The 19,782-nt window shown below is 32.0% G+C and overlaps 1 protein-coding gene across 2 annotated transcripts in view; it reads left to right on the top strand.

Annotated features, from left to right (window-relative positions):
- LOC140441815 (amino acid transporter heavy chain SLC3A1-like) overlaps positions 1–16,858 on the top strand; it is a 36,231-nt gene extending 19,373 nt beyond the window's left edge. For both annotated transcript variants that reach the window (XM_072532744.1, XM_072532745.1), the window contains exon 4: positions 15,235–16,858. In XM_072532744.1, coding sequence (XP_072388845.1) covers positions 15,235–16,764 — 1,530 coding nt within the window. In that variant the 3' untranslated portion in view covers positions 16,765–16,858. The remainder of the gene's footprint in view (positions 1–15,234) is intronic.
- The last annotated feature ends 2,924 nt before the right edge of the window (positions 16,859–19,782 follow it).

The following is a 19,782-nucleotide window of genomic DNA, read 5'->3' as shown; positions in this document are numbered from 1 at the left end:
AAAGACCGAATATTTAATAACAGAGCAAGAACCAGTGAGAAACTTGGAAATAGACGATAATAGGGAAATTTCCGGCACTGACAAATTCAAATATTTAGGATTTATACTCTCAAAAAATGGAACCACCAAGCAAGAGATAACCAGCAAATTAGCACAGACAAGAAAATGTATTAAACAAATGAACGGGGTACTGTGGAATAGACAGATTACCAGAAATACAAAGAAGAGAATTTATAACACCTTGGTACGCAGTATAATGACCTATGGAGCAGAGAATTGGGTAATAAATAAACGAAACAGGACCAAAATCACAGCAACTGAAATGGAGTTCATGAGAAGAAGCTGCAGAGTGACAAAAATGGATCGCATCAGAAATGACGAGATAAAACGAAGAATGGCAGTAGAACAAGACATACTCAGCTACATCGAAGAAAAACGTTTAATTTGGTATGGACAGAACTCAACTTAATGAGATATATTTGGTATGTGAGAAGAACAGATCATATAAGGTGGATAGCAAAGATTTCGGATTGGAGCCCAATAGGAAGGAGGAAAAGAGGTAGACCCCGAAGATCATGGAGGGATGAAGTGGAAGAGGCCGTGGAAAGACGAGACCTTAGAGATAGAGAATGGCAGAACAGAAAGGACTGGAGACGTTGGCTGAAAGAAGGAAGGCGGCGACAGCTGTAAAAATCCTTATATAGATAGATAGATAAAGGAAATAATACGCATCCTTGGAGTACTCACTTCTCCAAAGTGCATTTCTTTAGATAGGTATCCCTCCATTCTGATATATTCCAGTTTATCTTGATACAGTCTGCTAATACTAAGTCAAATGTTTAGGTACGCCCATTGTTGTCAATATGTTCCATAGTTTCTTCCATGTAACATTATCAATTGCCTTTGTTCAATCAACAAAACATATAAATATCGGAATCTGATAATCTCTGGCTTTTTCTATAATGTTTCTTACATTTAGGATTTGTTCTCTAGTACCTCGGCCCTTCACAATTTCAGCCTGCGCAGGTGCTATTTCAGTCTTCGGTAAAAAAGGATTCGTACAAAACATAAGTCCATAAGCAATGGACTTAAAACGGCTAATAATGATTAAAGTGTTAAATCATGGATACTCGACACGCACTTCTTAGAAAAATCCATTTTTATTGCCTCTTTTATCTATCTAGCTCGATGTGGAAGCTGCCAACATTTTGACCCATATATTAAAATAGGCTCTACCAGTGTTTGGTAGATTATCATTTTTATTTGAACTCTATTCTCTCTGTCCCTTTTAGTATTTCCTTCTTCTGTCGGTATACTACCGAGGTATTTATATACATATCTTGATATCTCGGATTTGTAACTCTATTTTTAGACATAAACATGTCCCCTTTTTGCATACAGTAACACGTAGTCCATATCCTCTTCATCATTCGCTACTATCACCTGATCGTATACGACTAACAAGGTTACTAAATATCAATTGTTCTTCATATCTATTCTTATTTCGGACACACGCCTTCTCCAATTTTCTGGAGCAGCTTGGATATATATTTTAAATAAGGTTGGAGATAGACCCTGTTTGAGGCATTTTGTTACTGAAAATTACCTGTTTGACAGCACTTTTCGAATATTTATAAATATTAGCAAAAGCTCATATAATATGCTCCGTTAAGGCCTATTTTCGCCAACACCTGAAACAGATTTTTCAAGGGCACCATCTTTTAAGCTTTCTCTAGATCAACAAATAAAAGTGTGTTGGTAGATTTCGTGCTTTCCTTTTTTCGATAAATTGTTGAAGTGAAAATGTGTTGTTTATGCATGATCTTCGTGCACGAAATTTATTTTGCTTTGCTCGTCTATATCATCGTACTCTAATTCTACTCTGTTCTTTAATATTCGGTCGTACAGTCTTCCAATTGCACTGGTGACCTTTATTCCGCTATAGGTATAGCATAAGCTCTTATCCCCTTTTTTAAATTGAGCAGATGAACTCCATATTTCAGTCGTCTCGGCTATCTCTTCCTTTGAGACATTTGTTGAATCATAACTCATAATAATCATCTCAAGCAATACCACTTGGACACTACTTAATCATTTCAATGGAGATATTTCCGCGTCAAGGTGCTGCAGTGTTTTTAGATTATTTTAGTGCTTTCTTCAATTCTTTCTTAGTTATTTCTTCTACTGGGGTATCACTTGAAATTTGCGCCTATTCTCTGTCAGAAATATTCGTTCACTGTAAATTTAAAGTAGATAAATATTTCTTTATTATTCCAACATATAATAAGAAAAAAATACTAGGAGTGTATTTTGCATTCAATAGATTATAAGCTGATATTATTGTTATACTAATGAGTATCACAATATTAAAAATTTAATAAAATTATTTTACAATAGAGGGAAAATTATATTGGTCAAACTTACAATACAGTTTTAGGATAACAAGGAATGATGCGTACATTCGTGACTTAATTGAAGTAGAAAAACTGAAGTACAAGATTTAGGTCAAGATGCGTTGATATGTCTTTCAGTGTTTGCTTGATATACTTTCTTACATCTTTAAAAATGTTTTTCTTCCTCCCATGTAAACGTATATTTTCTTTTGAAAGTTTGTGTAAGTCGTTTTAACAATACAGACATAGTTAAGCTTCTTAAACAAGGAGATTTATAACTTTTACGAAGTTTTCGTGCGTTGATTAGGTTAGACGTACTGAGAAATTTCCTGAATGTAAATACCCTTTTAAAAATATATTTTATTTTGAAGTTTATTTTGGAAGCATCATCCATATACACCCATGTAAAAAAACCTAATTAGAGTAGTTAGTGAAATAAAAATAACTTTTAGCCACTTATACAGAGTACCATATATGTCCATATCCTAATTTATTATTTATAATCTTTTAAAATATATATATATATATATATATATATATATATATATATAGTAAACTCTTAAATATTGGGGAAATCTGCAAGAAAGACTCTAATGTGTATCAATTGTTTCGCCGAACGTTTTCGCCAAAGAGAATTAATTTGGCTTCTTCAGGGCTGAAAGAGAATAAATTATAATTAGCTACCATATATTATCTATTAAAACATTATGGATCTTACCGTAACTTAGAATTGTAGAGTTGGAATATTAAAAAACTTTGCTAGTAACATAGTGGTGTTTTTTGTTACTATGTGCAAAAAAAGTTTTTTTAAGGTTTGAAATGTATGGTAGCTTTGAACTTGACACGTAAAGGCTTACCCAAGGTTAATCGAAAAACCCAATGTAACTACACACTATACACTATACATGTACTATTTTTGCACATAGTAACAAAAAACACCACTATGTTACTAGCAAAGTTTTTTAATATTCTAACTCTACAATTCTAAGTTACGGTAAGATCAATAATGTTTTAATAGATAATATATGGTAGCTAATTATAATTTGTTCTCTTTCAGCCCTGAGGAAGCCAAATTAATTCTCTTTGGCGAAAACGTTCGGCGAAACAATTGATACACATTAGAGTCTTTCTTGCAGATTTCCCCAATATTTAAGAGTTTACTATTTAACTAATCTGCAAAGATTAAATTTCTTTTCTTTTCTATATATATATATATATATATATATATATATATATATATATATATATATATATATATATATATTATTGTGATATTTAATGTCTTGGTGCGCCAAGCAATAATTAGCTAATTAATTTTTTGATTAATTAAAATTATTTAAATGATATGATTATGACTCTATCACAATTTTTAATTCTTTTATCTCAGGGTTCAATTCGTGCTTCAATATCTATGCTATTACATGTGAAAGGTAAGGTCCAAAGAATACCGGAATAATAAAAAACACATATGATCTAACACTATATATTGAAATAAAAATAATGAAATAATTCACACTCAAAAGTTTTCAATAAACAAATCTCATATAATGATTCTCAAAATTTTGTTCTACGTACGTGAACAATCAAAATTAGTGGTACAAACAATATTAATTGAAATCTCAAAATCCCAAACTATTCTAACTCTCCTAATTAAAATATTTATATCCTTTCTAAATTAAGTGTAAAAATTGTGTTATCAATAAAAAAAAAACTGCAGAAAACAAAAATATCTCTCTCTGATGATGAGTGGTCCAAATCCTTGTTCCTTGTAGACTATATTATCTCCTCTCAACCGCTCCCTATGTAATCAGTAATCTTACAACAGATTGTTGCAAGTATATCGTCCTTAATGATCTCCTTCAAAAGCACAAATCATTCAAATTATGATAGCCTTTCTCCTCTCGATAAACTGAATCTCTCGTTGGCCCGAGTGAAAAATGACTCTTGAAATATCTTCTCTTTACGATAAACTGAATCTCTCGTTGGCCTGAACAGTGACTCTTGGAATATAAGTAGAGAAATATGACTTACAATATTTTGCTGCTTCAGCTTCTGTCAGATACACTAACTCCACAAAAACTTACTAACATTCAACACTACTGCTTGCTACATTTCGGGAACCGCCAGAGAACAATCACTGTTCGTCTTACAGACTTGGAAAACCAACTGATTATCTTTTCTCTCTCCTAAATCTAGCTAAACTTTCATTCCTACATACCTATCTCACCTTTTTCAATCTCCGCCAATCAAAACTCGTCACAATTCCCCCATTTTTTTATTTCGATAACAAACAAATTTTTACCTATAATTATAAAATTTCCTAAAACTTATTTACAAATAATATTTTTCTATAATTCTTAAAAACTAACAAAAACCTCTTTCTAAAATCTCTTCTATTGTCTTTAATCACTGCATTAATGTATTTGGAAAAAACCCGGTTCAATTGTCTTTGGATTTCACTTAAAATTATGCGGGTCACTCAAGTATAACAAAGAAATAATTTATGTATAGCTTACATTTTGTTTAGTACAGGTAATCCAAGAATTTAATAACTTTCCTTCTTCGAAATGTTTGTTGGTTATTCTTTTTGAATTATTTTACTGTTTTTTGAACTTTAAAATATTTTAAACAAACCAACATTTTTCTCGATTTTACATATCATAACAATATATATATATATATATATATATATATATATATATATATATATATATATAAAGTGCACTCGTAAGTGAATGGGATGTTTTCGGTCAATTTGGAGATAAAAAAGACAAGATTTGTGCTACTTTAACTATTTATTGAAGACGTTTCGCCCAATGTTCAATGAGCATCATCAGTTCATCTAAAATAATGGTATTAGCGATACTTCTAATATGAAAAACAATCATGTAAATGATCTTACCTTTAAAAGATCTGTAGCATTAAAATGTTATTATTGTGAAGAAACATCAAAAATTAATCTACTAAATACATCAGCAAAAACACAGAAACACAGAACGCTGGAAGATTCCCAATTTAAGTAATTTTATATTTTTTTTTATAATTTGACTTTTGAAAATAATTGATTAATTATAAAATCTATCAAAAATGTAATTGTAAATTTTGAAATGTTATATTAACAACGGCACGGCTAGGGTTATATACTCATGGACAAAAATATCGAATATTTTGGAACTTTCAAATTTTTTTTTGAAAATAAATTCTGGTCAATCAAGTCGTTTATTGTGAAAAAGAGTTTATTTTAACAATGTTTAATAAATAATTTTAAATTTTTATGCGGAGAAAATTGCGAAAAAAAACTAATGCTTAATGCTAGGTAAATTAGGTTTTTTTACTCTAAACCTAAATGCTATCTTAAATTGCTTCAACAAGTTTTTTTAATTGAAACAAGTGCATGTTCAGTTACGAGTATTCCCCCCTCTAGCTTTTATTACTGCCTGTATCCTTCTTGGCATGCTTGCAAATAAATTTTGGACATACCCTTGGGAAATAACATTCCATTCATCCTGTGCAGCAAGCCGAAGCTGCTCTATAGTATTTGGAACGGGATTTCTTTGTCGTATGCGGCGTTTTAGCTGATCCCACATGTGCTCTATTGGATTTAAATCCGGAATAAATGGTGACCAATCCAATCTTTGAATTTGGATCTCATCAAGATAATTACTTACTATGGCAGCAGCATGTGGTCGAGCATTATCGTGCATTAACATGAATCTGTCATATCCAATGTAACCAACATATGGCAAAACATGATCTTGCAGGATATTTTCAACGTAGGTGTCACCAGTCATTCGTCCAATCACTTCCACAAGTGCGGTGTGTCCCTCCCAACTAATACTTCCCCAAAGCATTGTGCCACCACCTCCAAAACTAACGATCTGGGTAAGATTGCAGGTGGCGAATCGTTCTCCAACTCTTCTGTAGACGTGGTTTCCACCATCTGGCTTATATAATAGGATTCTGGTCTCATCAGTGAAAAGAAAATTTTTCCAGTTGTCGATATTCCAATGAATATGTCTTCTTGCAAATTCAAACCGACGAGCTTTATGATTTTGGAAAAGATGTGGAACAATTGCAGGACGTCTAGGCTTTAAATCTGCTTCTTTTAATCTTCGTCTAACTGTTTTTGAGCTCATATTAACTTGTCTGACATTTAGTAACTCATTTCTGAGGTGCATCGATGTCAAAGAGCGATTTCTTGTAGAATTAAGAAACCAAAAAAAAGGTCTTCAATTGTGGTTGTGCACCTTGGACGTCCTGGACCAAGCCTTCGTACAAAATTGCCTGTCTCATGGTAACTTTTTAAAATATTCGAAACTGTAGATTGACTTTTCCTGAGACGCCGCGCCGTGCGATATTTTTTTGTTTATATCCTTCCTCGTACAAAATTACAATATGTGCTGCTTAAGCTTCATCGCAGTATCGAATTAGTGACATATTTGTTTTAAACTTAGTTGAATCAAAACAATATTTGATTAAACTTAATAGATTAAACTAAAAATAACCGAATTACTATGATTTTTTACTTTTTTTTTTCCTTTACGTGAAGAAGGTTTTTTATGATAAAATGCACGAATGACACTAAACGCTGAATAAACGTCAAAATATTGCAAACCAATTGAGTATATCAGCCTATTACATGAATAAAATCAGTAATCTAAAATTATTTTGAAATAATAGTGACTATACAAAAAGAATTGAAAAATTCCAAAATATTCGATATTTTTGTCCATGAGTTTATGTATATATATATATATATATATATATATATATATATATATATATATATATATATATATGTATATATATAACCACCAGTTTATTAAGGTTGCGAGATGTTAGAGAAACAGTCTTTTGACTTTTTGTCAAACTTTCGGAATAGTTTTATTCTTTTTTCAAGACATAGTCGTTGAGATTATTTAAAATAAACTTTGACACAATAGATATTAAGAAACTCACTAACCCAAAAACCGAAATAAAAGTACGAGAACAACTAGGAAAGAAAATAAACGACATTAACGAGAACACGTCGGACATAATAGAGAGATGGGATAAATCGAGGGAAGCAATCCAAACAACATGCGCGACTCTATTAAAGCGTGACAGACGAAAGAAGAACGAATGGATGTCTGATGAGATAATGGATATGATGGATGAAAGACGTAAATTCAAGAATAAAAATGAAGAAAAATACCAGCAGATCCACAAAATCATAAGAACGAAAATTCGAGAAGCCAAAGAAAAATGGTTTTCCAACGAATGCAGGGAAATAGAACAATACGAACGAAAATACGACAGTTACAATATGCACAAAAAAATAAAATCAATGACAAACAAGAGGAAATTCAATAAGTCACCCAACAGCATAAAAGATGGCGATGGAAATCTTATCTCGGAGCCATCAACGATCTTAGAAACATGGAAATCATACATAGAAAAATTATTTGCATCTGACAGGACTGATGATCACCTATATGGAAAAGGAGAAACAGGACCTTCAATCCTTAAATCGGAGATAGAAGATGCCATTGCAGCACTAAAAAACAATAAGTCAGCAGGTCCGGACAATGTACCCTGCGAAATATTAAAGATCCTATGTAAATCGGACAAACAATTCCTTGATAATCTAGTTGAACTTTTTAACAACATATATAATAGCGGTAAAATCCCGGAGAACTGGCTGCAGTCAACATTTATTACAATCCCGAAGAAACCAAAGGCCCAGATCTGTGATGACTACCGGCTTATAAGCTTGATTAATCATGTCACTAAAGCGTTCACTAAGATCATTCATAGAAGAATATATGATAAATGTGAGTCAAATATTGATAGATCGCAGTTTGGCTTTCGGAAAGCACTTGGAACTAGAGAAGCAATTTTCGCTCTCCAGGTGCTTATACAGCGGTGTAGAGACGTTGATAAGGACGTGTATTTGTGCTTTGTGGATTTTAGAAAAGCATTTGACAATGTCAATCATGAACAATTGATAGATATTCTGCGAAAGACAGGTATTGACGACAAGGACATTCGAATTGTGGCAAACCTATACTGGGGTCAAACAGCAAGAGCAAAAATTGGCAACGAACTCACTAAAAGTGTGCAGATCAAAAGAGGTGTCCGTCAGGGTTGTATATTATCCCCACTCCTATTCAATATTTATTCCGAAGAAATATTTAATAAATGTATGGAAAATGCAAATGAGGGCATAAAAATAAACGGCGAGTTAACAAACAATATAAGATATGCCGACGACACGGTGATCCTTGCCAGTACCATAGACGAATTACAGCAGGTAATGGAAAGAGTTTATTTAGTTAGTGAGGAATACGGCCTGAGCCTCAACTTCAAGAAGACCAAGTGGATGCTGATAAGCAGGAAGCAACAGCCTGCTCGACAGTTACGGATAAGTAACATACTAATTGACCATGTAGAATCTTATGTGTACCTTGGCACCAACGTAAATGCAAAATGGGAACAGGCCACAGAAATTAAGGCGAGAATAGAACGAGCTAGAGCAGCATTTAGCAATATGAAAAAGCTCCTCATAAGCAGGGATTTGTCTCTTCCCCTAAAACTACGACTAGTTAAATGCTACATTTTTCCGATCTTACTGTATGGTGTGGAGGCCTGGACGCTGACGGAGACGCTCACGAGAAAACTAGAAGCATTCGAAATGTGGGTGTACCGACGCATTCTTCGTATATCCTGGACCGAACATGTCACCAACACAGAGGTAATCCAAAGAATCGGAAAGGAGAAAGAAATCGTGAATACAATTAAACAAAGAAAGCTTGAATATCTAGGCCACATATTGAGACACGATAAGTACCGTCTACTGCAATTGATTGTCCAGGGAAAAATAGACAGTAAGCGAGGGCCAGGCAGGAGAAGACACTCGTGGCTCCAAAATCTGAGGAAGTGGTTCGGGCTCACATCGGTCGAACTATTCAGAAGCGCCGCTAATAAGATCAGAATTGCCATGTTAATAGCCAACGTTCGCAACGGACAGGGCACTTGAAGAAGAAGAAGAAACTTTGACACTCAACATTAACAACACAAGTATAAAATTAATAATGGACAATACATTCTAAAAATTTGGTCAGTATATGTTTACCTCTTGCGGGTATTGTGTACTTCATCTAATTTACATTCCGTTGCACGTCATTGGCGTCATAGCCCGTGACGTCACATGATACCAACACGAAATATTTAGGCGGTAGGTGTCTTCTTTTTTAGAATCACTTGCCAAGTACACTGGCATTACAGCCACTATACATATTTTATTATATACGCGTAGAAATATTATTTAAAGATTTCTGTTAATGTTAACTTAAAGAAATACACAATAATGCGTTTCATTTAATTTGTATAAATGCATTATAAAGCGTTTTTATGAAGAAAATTTGTTCGGAACACACTGTAACTGTAATCGAACGAAGGTGATATTTTGGCATAAATTGGTAACATTTATTTGACAGTTGCTGTGTTGACACTTTAGTTTTGTTTTTATTATTTACTATTAATTAAACTATGTTGTTTTTTAAACAAGCGGCTCAAATTGTTTTTAACAAGATAATTTTTAACCCTTGTTTTGTTTCTATTTATTTACATTAAATATTAATTTATTTTGTTGTATAATCCACTTTTGCAAAAATTATGTGACCTATTTGATTTAAAATGGATTCAGGAATTTTTTATACTTTGGCAACTATGTCAACTTCGATCTCTGACGTAGATAATGACGTGCAACGGTATGTAAATTAGATGGACTGTATATGATGTTCCTGCATCCAGTTGGGGTTTTCTTATGCCCAATATCTACAATTCTGACGGTTGACCTCGCCATTTAATGTGAATGTATCCTCATCAGAAAAAATAATATTTTGAATCAAGAGAGGGTTTCGGTGACAGTAATTTATTTTCTAAGCACATATGTTTCAAATTATATCCATTAGACCTTGTATACTTTTTTTGAATCAGAGCATTTTTATCGATCTAAAAATGTTATAAAATATATGTGTTACATTTAAAAAAGAGGCGATGGCGTCATCACCTTAATGTGTATCTCCTTTTAAAATGAAATTTTGTTGTAGAATGTAGAACATTAAACTTAAAAATCGACGTGTTTTAGATTTTTTAAAGAGGCTTTTTATTTAGGAAGTATCGAATTTATTCCATACTTTACGGACACACTGTATATATATTTAGTTGAATTTTTTGGGCTTAGGTTCATAAAAAAAGTTGGCTATGATGCTATGACATTTTTTTTCGACATTTCGGCAGGATATTGATACCTTTTTCAAGAAAAATTATTAACCAGAGTGCAAAAGTTTACAATTACACATCATAAATAAAATAATAGTAAAAACGTAGGACAGACCCATTAAGTCACTATTAAGTAAAGTCTGATTCATTTTACCATAGGTATATAATACAAAAATGCAATAAAATATAGTCGCAGAGAAAACTATCGCAAAGCAATCCTTGCAATTCTTTTTAATGGGCCGGGTTTATCGACTACGTGAACGTGACCTCATTGGTCATTTAGGTCCATGCAGGCATCTTGACGATAAAATAGTCAGAAATACGTATTAACGATTGCCTTTCATCTTAGAAACATATTTAATTATTTTTTTCATTTGTTGCAAGCTATGCCGATACTTTCTAGCTTTATTAGAGCCGGGAGATTCCTTAGATAATTTTAAAACAATTTAATCCAATTCTCCTAGTCCGAAAATGCTTCCGAAGGGAGCTAAAGCTCTTTGAACCTTGTATTTAGTTTTTTTTAGTACCTCCAGAACGTTTCTAGTTAGAAAAACGAAAACTAGTACGCTTATTTATCATCCAGAGATGAATCGAATTCATCAATTGCGAATTTATAGTACCGGTCATAGACGTCCGTTTTTGGGTAGGTCAACGGTTAGTTTATTGCATAACTTTGTTGTCTTTAACTTTTAAGCATTCGTTATACTAGATTATTCAATTTTCAGGTATTTTAGTACTAAAAGGTTCTCTTACTTTAAGTCGGTAGGATACACTATTTTCTAGAAAAATTGATTTGAAAATTTTTCGTTTTTTGTCGTTTTTCGTCAATGAAAGTTAATCTCCTGCCTATAATACCTAATGTTTTTTTTCTAAATTTAATATTTTTAGCTTGCTTAAGGAAGTGTATCTGAAAAAATGTTTAAAAAAATGTTAATCCTAAAATATTGATTTTATTAATGTCCTACATAAATGACAGATGTAGGTTGTTGATATTTTAAATCAAAAATAATGTCCTTCTTTTAGGACTCTGGTTGCCTATATTACGAGATTAGTAAAGGTAAAAAAATGAAAAAAAAAAATTAAAGAAGTTAATGTGTCTTTTATTTTTGAGACTACAAAAACAAGATTCATTCTTTTAACCAAAAAGTGTACATTCTATAAATGTTTGAAATAATAAACATATAAAATTCATGCATTTTAGTGAAAATCGCTAAAACAACGTCTTGCAATTATAAAACATAAGAAAATTGAACAAAGCAAAGAAGCAAAATATTGTTGTTTTCATGGAGCAGCCATCTTTTCTGCATCTGTTTTGTCTAGGGGCGTAATTTGGCATGTGTATTGCTTCTTGTTGCCTTCGTATAACTGATGGTAACGGAGTAATAGGCGTTCTTCTGTGTTTATGTTTAGACATTAATTGAACTATATCTTCTTCATCGCTATCGCAATCGTTATCCATATCATTTTGTTCAATTAGTTTCCCTCCCAATTTTATTTCATATTGTGTCAATTGCCAAATATTTTTACTGCCTTTATTTCTTTCACGCTGTCTATATTGAAGCCAAGCGTTAATGACCGCTAAATCTATGAGGTGGCAAATAACCCGTATTGTCCATTTTTTGGTGCGACTACGCGACGGACAAACGGCAAGCATACGATCTACTAAATCCACCCCACCCATATTTTTATTATACTCATTAATCACTTCTGGCCAGCAAACTTGTTCATAGGATTTATTTATTTTTATTTTTTGACCACCGCTTACAATAATCTATATTCCCCGAGGAAAAAATAGTAGATAACATTATTACTGGTTTGTTGTCCATCCACCGTGTGATGGCCATTTTGCCATCAGCTCTGTTTTTGATTTCATAAGTACACTTTAAAGATTAAAAAAAAAGTTTTTCTGGTTGCATGAAACAATCTTTAGGGATCCGGTTCTTCATAATGGTTCCAGTTTCATAAAGTCCACGAGACAATAATTCGGTACAAAGCTTTGTGGTAGTAAAATATCGGTCAAAGTATATTTTATGCCCTGGTACCAGTGATCCTACTTGATACAATACAGCTGACTCTCCTAATCCAAAAGCGTCACTAGATAATTGTGGCACTGTTGAATACCCTTGATATATAATTATATCACATACAATTCCTTGTGGAGTGGCCAGAACAAAAGCTTTTAACCCTACAGGATTTGGTTTATTCAGACAATACTGACGAATTGGACATCTACCGGAGAATGGAATAATCATTTCGTCGATACTTAATGATTCAATGGGTTCTTGAGCGTGACAACCTTCACATCCTATCAAATAAAGGCCTTATTTTCCAAATCTTATTGCGTCTTTGTTCCACATTTATATCGGAATCATAAATTATTTTTATTGAAGTTCTGATGGCATCAAAGCGTTGACGGCGCATTGCTCTTGCAACAATAGGGATTTTCCATTTTTCCGCCCAATACATGTCTATTTGTGGATACTGCAAAGTTGACATTATCATCGTACTGCCGATAAAAACTTTGATTTTGCGTAAAGATAACCCCAAAGTTTTTTGTTTATTTAAAATAGCGGTTCTATTAGTGGAATTCACTATTTCCAAAAGAATAGTATCATCAATATACTGATAAAAAAATGCATCCCACTCCCAGGAGTCTACATTATTTAGTAAATATGCAGGCTGTAACAATGATGATACCTCCGGAGTAAACAAAAGACGTATCCGAAATAGCTGGCAAAGATACACCTCGAAACATCGCTGGAATCACTTTCTTCTACAATAGGCGAAATAGATCTAGATATATCTTCAGAATTTGTTCCTGCTTCAACAGAACTGGATGTGTCGTTTTTATTTTCGAAATCTGGATCATTCTCATAGTCATCACTTGAAAAGTCATCATCCGATGCATCTGAATTATTGAGCAACTCTAATAATTCCTCCTCTGATAATGCTGAAAATAAAAAGTGTAACCAACAAATGTCCTATACGAAGTAAGTACATAAAAAAATGTTAACGTAGAGTGTTTGCCACCGTATGTCTACATAAAGGATATAAACATTTTATCTGTTATTACTCATTATTTGATTATTTTTTTGAAAAACTATACTGTTTACATTAATTTGCAACCTTTTAAGAACGCAGTAAATAAAAAATGTGCTGCAAATTATTTATGATAAAATAAATATTTGAAGATAGTACTTACCCTTTTGTCTCCAAACACGCTCAATGCGACTGCTTTGTGCCATTGCATTGCCGCAAAACAAATGAAATTATGCACGTGCTGTCGGTTTCGTAGGTTCAAAATATTCCAATAGAGTGCCACACAGGTATATAAACTTAATACATTTTTTTAGGAGGAGCTACGCGAATTGAAATGTTATGTTCTACCAATAGTACATTTGCGGTCAAAAAGTTAAATTAATAGGTACCTTGATTAATTTCATAAATTATCTTTTGTTTCAATAAATGCAACACAATAACATGTTACAATTCGTAAAAAAAGGTTAGAAAAAGAAGCTAAAAATCAAATTAAAACAAAATTGGAATTAAAGGGTTTTAAAAACAAAGTATTTATTACATTATATAGTAATATAGTTACAAAAGATGCTCGATGTGATGAACATTAGTCTATATGCATAAATTTGTCCTTTTGTTTAGAGAACGCCAAATTCTTGCAAAAATTCCAAAATTATTTCTAAATTCGTATCCTTAGCCAGAGTTGTACACGATTTTGTATCGGAACGGAATAAACAAATGCTTTTATGTATCATCAAACAAAATAATCGCAAGGATTAAGATCCGGCGACCTTGCTGGCCAAGAAACTGGACTGCCTCTTCCAATCCAGTGGTCTTAGTAGTTATTATCAAGAAAGTCTCGTGCATTCCTGCCGGAACGTGGGCCGGACAGCCGACATGTAAAAACCATAAGTTGCCGAATATTTAAAAGCATATAATCTAATGAATCCGAAAATTAACCTTAATAATTCATCAAATAAATATTATTCTTCTAACTTTTCTTTTATTGTTATTTTTATTTTTACATTTGAAATAATTTTAATTTTTTATCGTATAACTGTAACGAACGTGCTTAAGACAATTTAATCTTGACATTCAATATTTCAAATACTTCAATGTCAGTTTTTATTTGCGAAATCTTTTAAATTCTGTGAGTGTTTTAAAATGTATTTGTACGCCATTTTTTGTAATGTTCAAATTGTTTTTAGTTTACTCCTGAGGAAGCTTTTAAATAAATGGCGAAATATTGAGTAATTTAGAAAAAAGAAAGATTTTTATTACAGACCACTTTACCCGATAATTTGAACGTATTTATAAATTATTTTTTGGTCGAATTAATCACTTCTAATATATATATATATATATATATATATATATATATATATATATATATATATATATATATATATATATATATATATATATATATATATATATATATATATATAAGAATAAGAAAAAAGAAGTACTTTTATATATATATATATATATATATATATATATATATATATATATAGGATTTATTTTAAATACACTTACTTGTTTTTTTTTTTGTTTTCAGGAAGGTCTTGGAAAAAGTCAAACTTTTCAACTAACTTTCCGAAATCCTCCAGACAATTATTTCTTTATGTCCTGGAATTGGCCAGTGATTAGGAAAATATCAGCATGGATTTATATGTCGGCATTAGTGGCCATGCTAGCCTTAGTGATAGCAATGATTTCCACTTTACCTAAAACGTGTAATCCTCCAACATATTGGTATCAAGGAAATCTACTATACGAAATTTTTCCTGCTAGCTTCTATAGTGGAAAGAAAAATATGGAAGGTGACTTTAAAGGAGTAACTCTCAAAGCTGAATATATACAGAAGCTAGGTGTCCGAGCAGTAAGATTCAATTCTATATTTCCAAATCCAAATTATCCCCATGACTTTGATAATATTACAAGTTTAACTGACGTAGCTCCTCTTCTGGGAAGTTTAAGTGAGTTTAATGTCATGGTAAAACAACTAAAAGCGAGAAATATTTCTGTAATATTAGATCTACCATTATATCCTTATATTAAAAGCTTGACTCATAAAAAAGTGAACACAAGAAATGAAACTTACGCTGAATCTAACGTCGAGTTTTTAAGACAAGAAGAAGTAACCCGAGAATATGATGTAGTAGAGCAAGCAATTCTCCATTGGATTTCTAATGGCGTGGAAGGATTTTATATCAAAGGTCTGGAAAAATTACAAGAAGATTCAAACTTAGTGGAATCTATAAAACGTTGGAAGACAATTCTTGGAGAACATAGAGTTCTTATAGTAAGCGATACTTTTATCTCTTCCTTGAAACCACCTGCGTTAAACTTTATTTTAAATAACGTCGATTTGGTTGATATCAGGCTAGATGTTAGCCAAGGTGTAACTTCCGTAAGTAGACAAATTAAATCTTTGCAAAATAACACATTATATTCGAAACCTGGAATGCCATGGATACATTGGTCAGTAGGAGACGTTAATTCACCACGCTTAGCAAATATTTTACCTTCTGGCAACTGTACCCTAGGGGTTACCCTCCTCCAACTAATGCTTCCAGGTACTCCATCAATTTTTTATGGTGACGAAATAGGGCTACCGGAAATATCGGATTTAACAGGAGAAAGACAGGATATTAGAAACCTGCATCAACTTACGATGATGCCTTGGAAAAATGAAAAACAGGTAGTCCTTCCTTGGATAAAGGGCGATGTCAAAATACATGGTAAATTTGACCAAATAAACCTAATAAACAAAACCGTAGAATTAAGAACTGAATCTCCTTCTATTTATATGAACTCGGTGTACAAAGAAGGAGTTACCAAACCAAACATAGATGTGAAATATGCTGAAGATGAATTATTGGTAGTGCAGAGATGGTATCCAAGACGAAAAGCTTTTATTCTGGCTTCCAATCTGGGGAACAAGATGTTATCCACAGATCTTTCTAAACTTCTTTACAGCGGAGAGGTTGTAGTTGGCCCACGACCAGATTCTAAGGCGGGTACAATAATATTTAAACATATATCATTATGGCCTGGAGAAGCTGTTATTGCTATGCTCACATAAATTTTGCTGCATTATGAACTTGTTGTGTATTATGTTCTTATTTAAAGTATCTGTGACTGTACAGTTTTTTTTTAATTATATTCATAGATCGTGACCGTTGTTTTAATTTTGTAACATATTTATAGCCAATTAAGTTGGTAAAAAATATATCTTTTTTCGTTACAAGTTTATAGACGAGATCAACAGTTAAATGTGTAGTATGAAATATTACAAAAAGGACCTTATCTAGGGATTCATTAAAATTTTACTGGAACTATTTTTAAATAAACAATCCGAACGTCAAACTCGTTATTTGGTCATAACTCAAAATATTTTCTGATGTCAACTGGAAATCTCAAGGTCTGTTCAGGACCTTGAGATTTCCAGAGACGCGAGGAGCAGCCCCAATTGTGTTAACCGCCAAACTACCCTAAATCGACCTTTTACTCCCATACACCGACAACTATTCCCTTAATTCAAATCAACATTCCAATAATTGCCTTTAAATATCATCTTTTTTCATTTTGCTTCTGTTTTCCTTCTTTCCCAACAACCCTACTAGCATTTTACATTTTAACCTAACTAACATTTTATAACTTCGTCACTAATCACCCATTAACACATACCATACCTCAATCTGTCCTCTCCTTATTTTCTTTCTTTTTATTCATCAAACCCCTTCCTTTTTCACCAACTGATCCCAGTGCAGTTTCTTATTTCTCGTCCTGCTGCTAGTACTCACTTCATCACATATTCTTTCCTCATGTCTCTTACTTCTTAAGTCACCTGACTTGTCTCACTTGAACTGTTCTTCACCATTATTCTTCACGTTAATCTTGAAACTTAAACTTTATCATTAAAATCAAACTTAATCATTTATCTTCACTCATCCATTAGATACTTTCAGTCTGTTGACCCCATTATCCCCTTTACTACATATTTCTCTAAGACATAGTCTCTATTATTTCATTCTTTCTCTAATACATATTCACATACATATCATTTTGTCTGGTTTCCATTTACATATTTTAATTATCCAACTTTGTTCATGCTGTTTACAACATAGTATTCAATTTCTTTTCTGTCTTATGTTATTCAACCAACATTTTACATTTCCTCTTTCTTTTATTAAATTTCATTCATTTTCTTAGCTTAATTTACATCCATTTTAACGTACTTCACTATAGGGCAATATTCATACTAACAAAACCACAATATAATAATAGTTAGAATATCATATTCTGTTATCATATCATCACATACATTTTCTTAATAGGCTTATTCATTTTACTATTTAACTTTCTAAGCTCTCAGATATTTACACACCAGGTCCCTTACCGTCATTAGGCAACCACCATTACCCAACCAAAAAATTTTTTATCTTAATTTCTTTGGATTTCAGCCTAATCTTTTAGTATATACTACTCCCTATACCATTTCTTACACTATCTGTACAGTACCACATCACTTCCTTTTATGTTCCACCTTAATCAATTTTCATAATACTTATGATGTCATAGATTACAACTTTTTTTTCTTTTCAATAATAGAGATTTGCAGATTTAAGACAATAAATATTATCATTTAAATAAATTTAATTCTAACTTAAGATTTTCATTAATAAGAGATATTTTTTAAAAATTACATTAGTCTCTGCTGAACATATCCATACCTCGTCATGTTAACGCTGTCTTTTTGAATTAAATTTCCTGTCACATTAGCCAATTGGTCTGTGTCGTTTTAACTGACAAGAACCACGTATTCAAGTCGAGTAAAGAAACATATTGCTCTTTAAGTATTAAATTTTTATCCAATGTCATCGACCTAGAGTCGCCTTAGAATTTAAATTTGGAACAATGTAAAACCATATATTGATGTCACAGCTACAATTTTAGGGTTAGCTTCAATTACAAAAAAAGGCACTGAAGATGATCTGATCTAGATCGAAAACGTCACGTTACGCTACTGTATAAATTTTTTGACGACACTTTTTTTAAAAGTTTTAATATGTTTTATACCTAAATACAAATGTGAAGTGTTTTACTTCTGTATCAGATTTTTCTTTTTGATCCTTAATTGAATTTCGATGATTTCGCATTGCAGATCTATTTGTAATTAATTGCGGTATTAATGTTTTCTGGGAAATGTCAATGTTTTACCCATATACGAGGTGTAAAAATAAAGTTGTCTTTTCATCTTATTTTGCAATACCCTGTGGAATTTATTAATAAAAGGAAACGCTACATCTTATTAATATTTCAAATAGCTTCATCTTTTAAAATATTTTATTGAATTGTAATACTTATTAATGGGAGCAGTTAGTTGGCTATTAAACCTGTCTCTCTTGAGACATATAAGTTATGGTGAGAGAAGTTTGGGATGTAATTGATCAAGACCAAATACGCCGATTGATTTTAAGTATGCTTCGTCACTGTGAAGAAATAATTAGATGTAGAGGGGGAAATACTCGTTAATAACTGTTTTTTTTTAAGAGAAAATTGTCAAAGATTATTTAGGTTATGTCTTCTTAGGCTTTAGTTGTATCAAAGTTGTATTAAATATGAATAAATTATGCCAGTCGTGTTTTCTTTGCTTTAAATGTTAATAAAAACTTTAAATGTTATATTTAAAATTCTGTATAATCTTAGATAGTGTAGATATCGAGATAGTTTTTTACCAAAATCTTGAGAAAGGATGAAACTATCTATCTCAAAATATTAATTAATAATTAAGATGTGGCGTTATTTTCTAATAAATTCCACAGGGTGTTGCAAAATACCATGAAAAACGCAACTTTATTTTTACACCCCGTATATGGGTAAAACGTTGATATTTTTCAGAAAACATAACTAGTGATTTATTAGAAATAGACCTATAACATGAAAAAAAAATCACCAAAATCCAATCATCCGTTCAAAAGAAAAATAGCTTCAAACTTGTACATGGTACATTTAAGGTGGTGCGTTAATTTTGGGCAGAAGTGTATATGTTGTCAAGTCTCCGTTTAAAAAAAGTCGTTTTACATTCACCAGTTTAACA

This window comes from Diabrotica undecimpunctata, chromosome 5 (assembly GCF_040954645.1).
Source record: "Diabrotica undecimpunctata isolate CICGRU chromosome 5, icDiaUnde3, whole genome shotgun sequence".
Classification (NCBI taxonomy): domain Eukaryota; kingdom Metazoa; phylum Arthropoda; class Insecta; order Coleoptera; family Chrysomelidae; genus Diabrotica; species Diabrotica undecimpunctata.
This window is presented reverse-complemented; position numbering and strand designations above follow the sequence as displayed.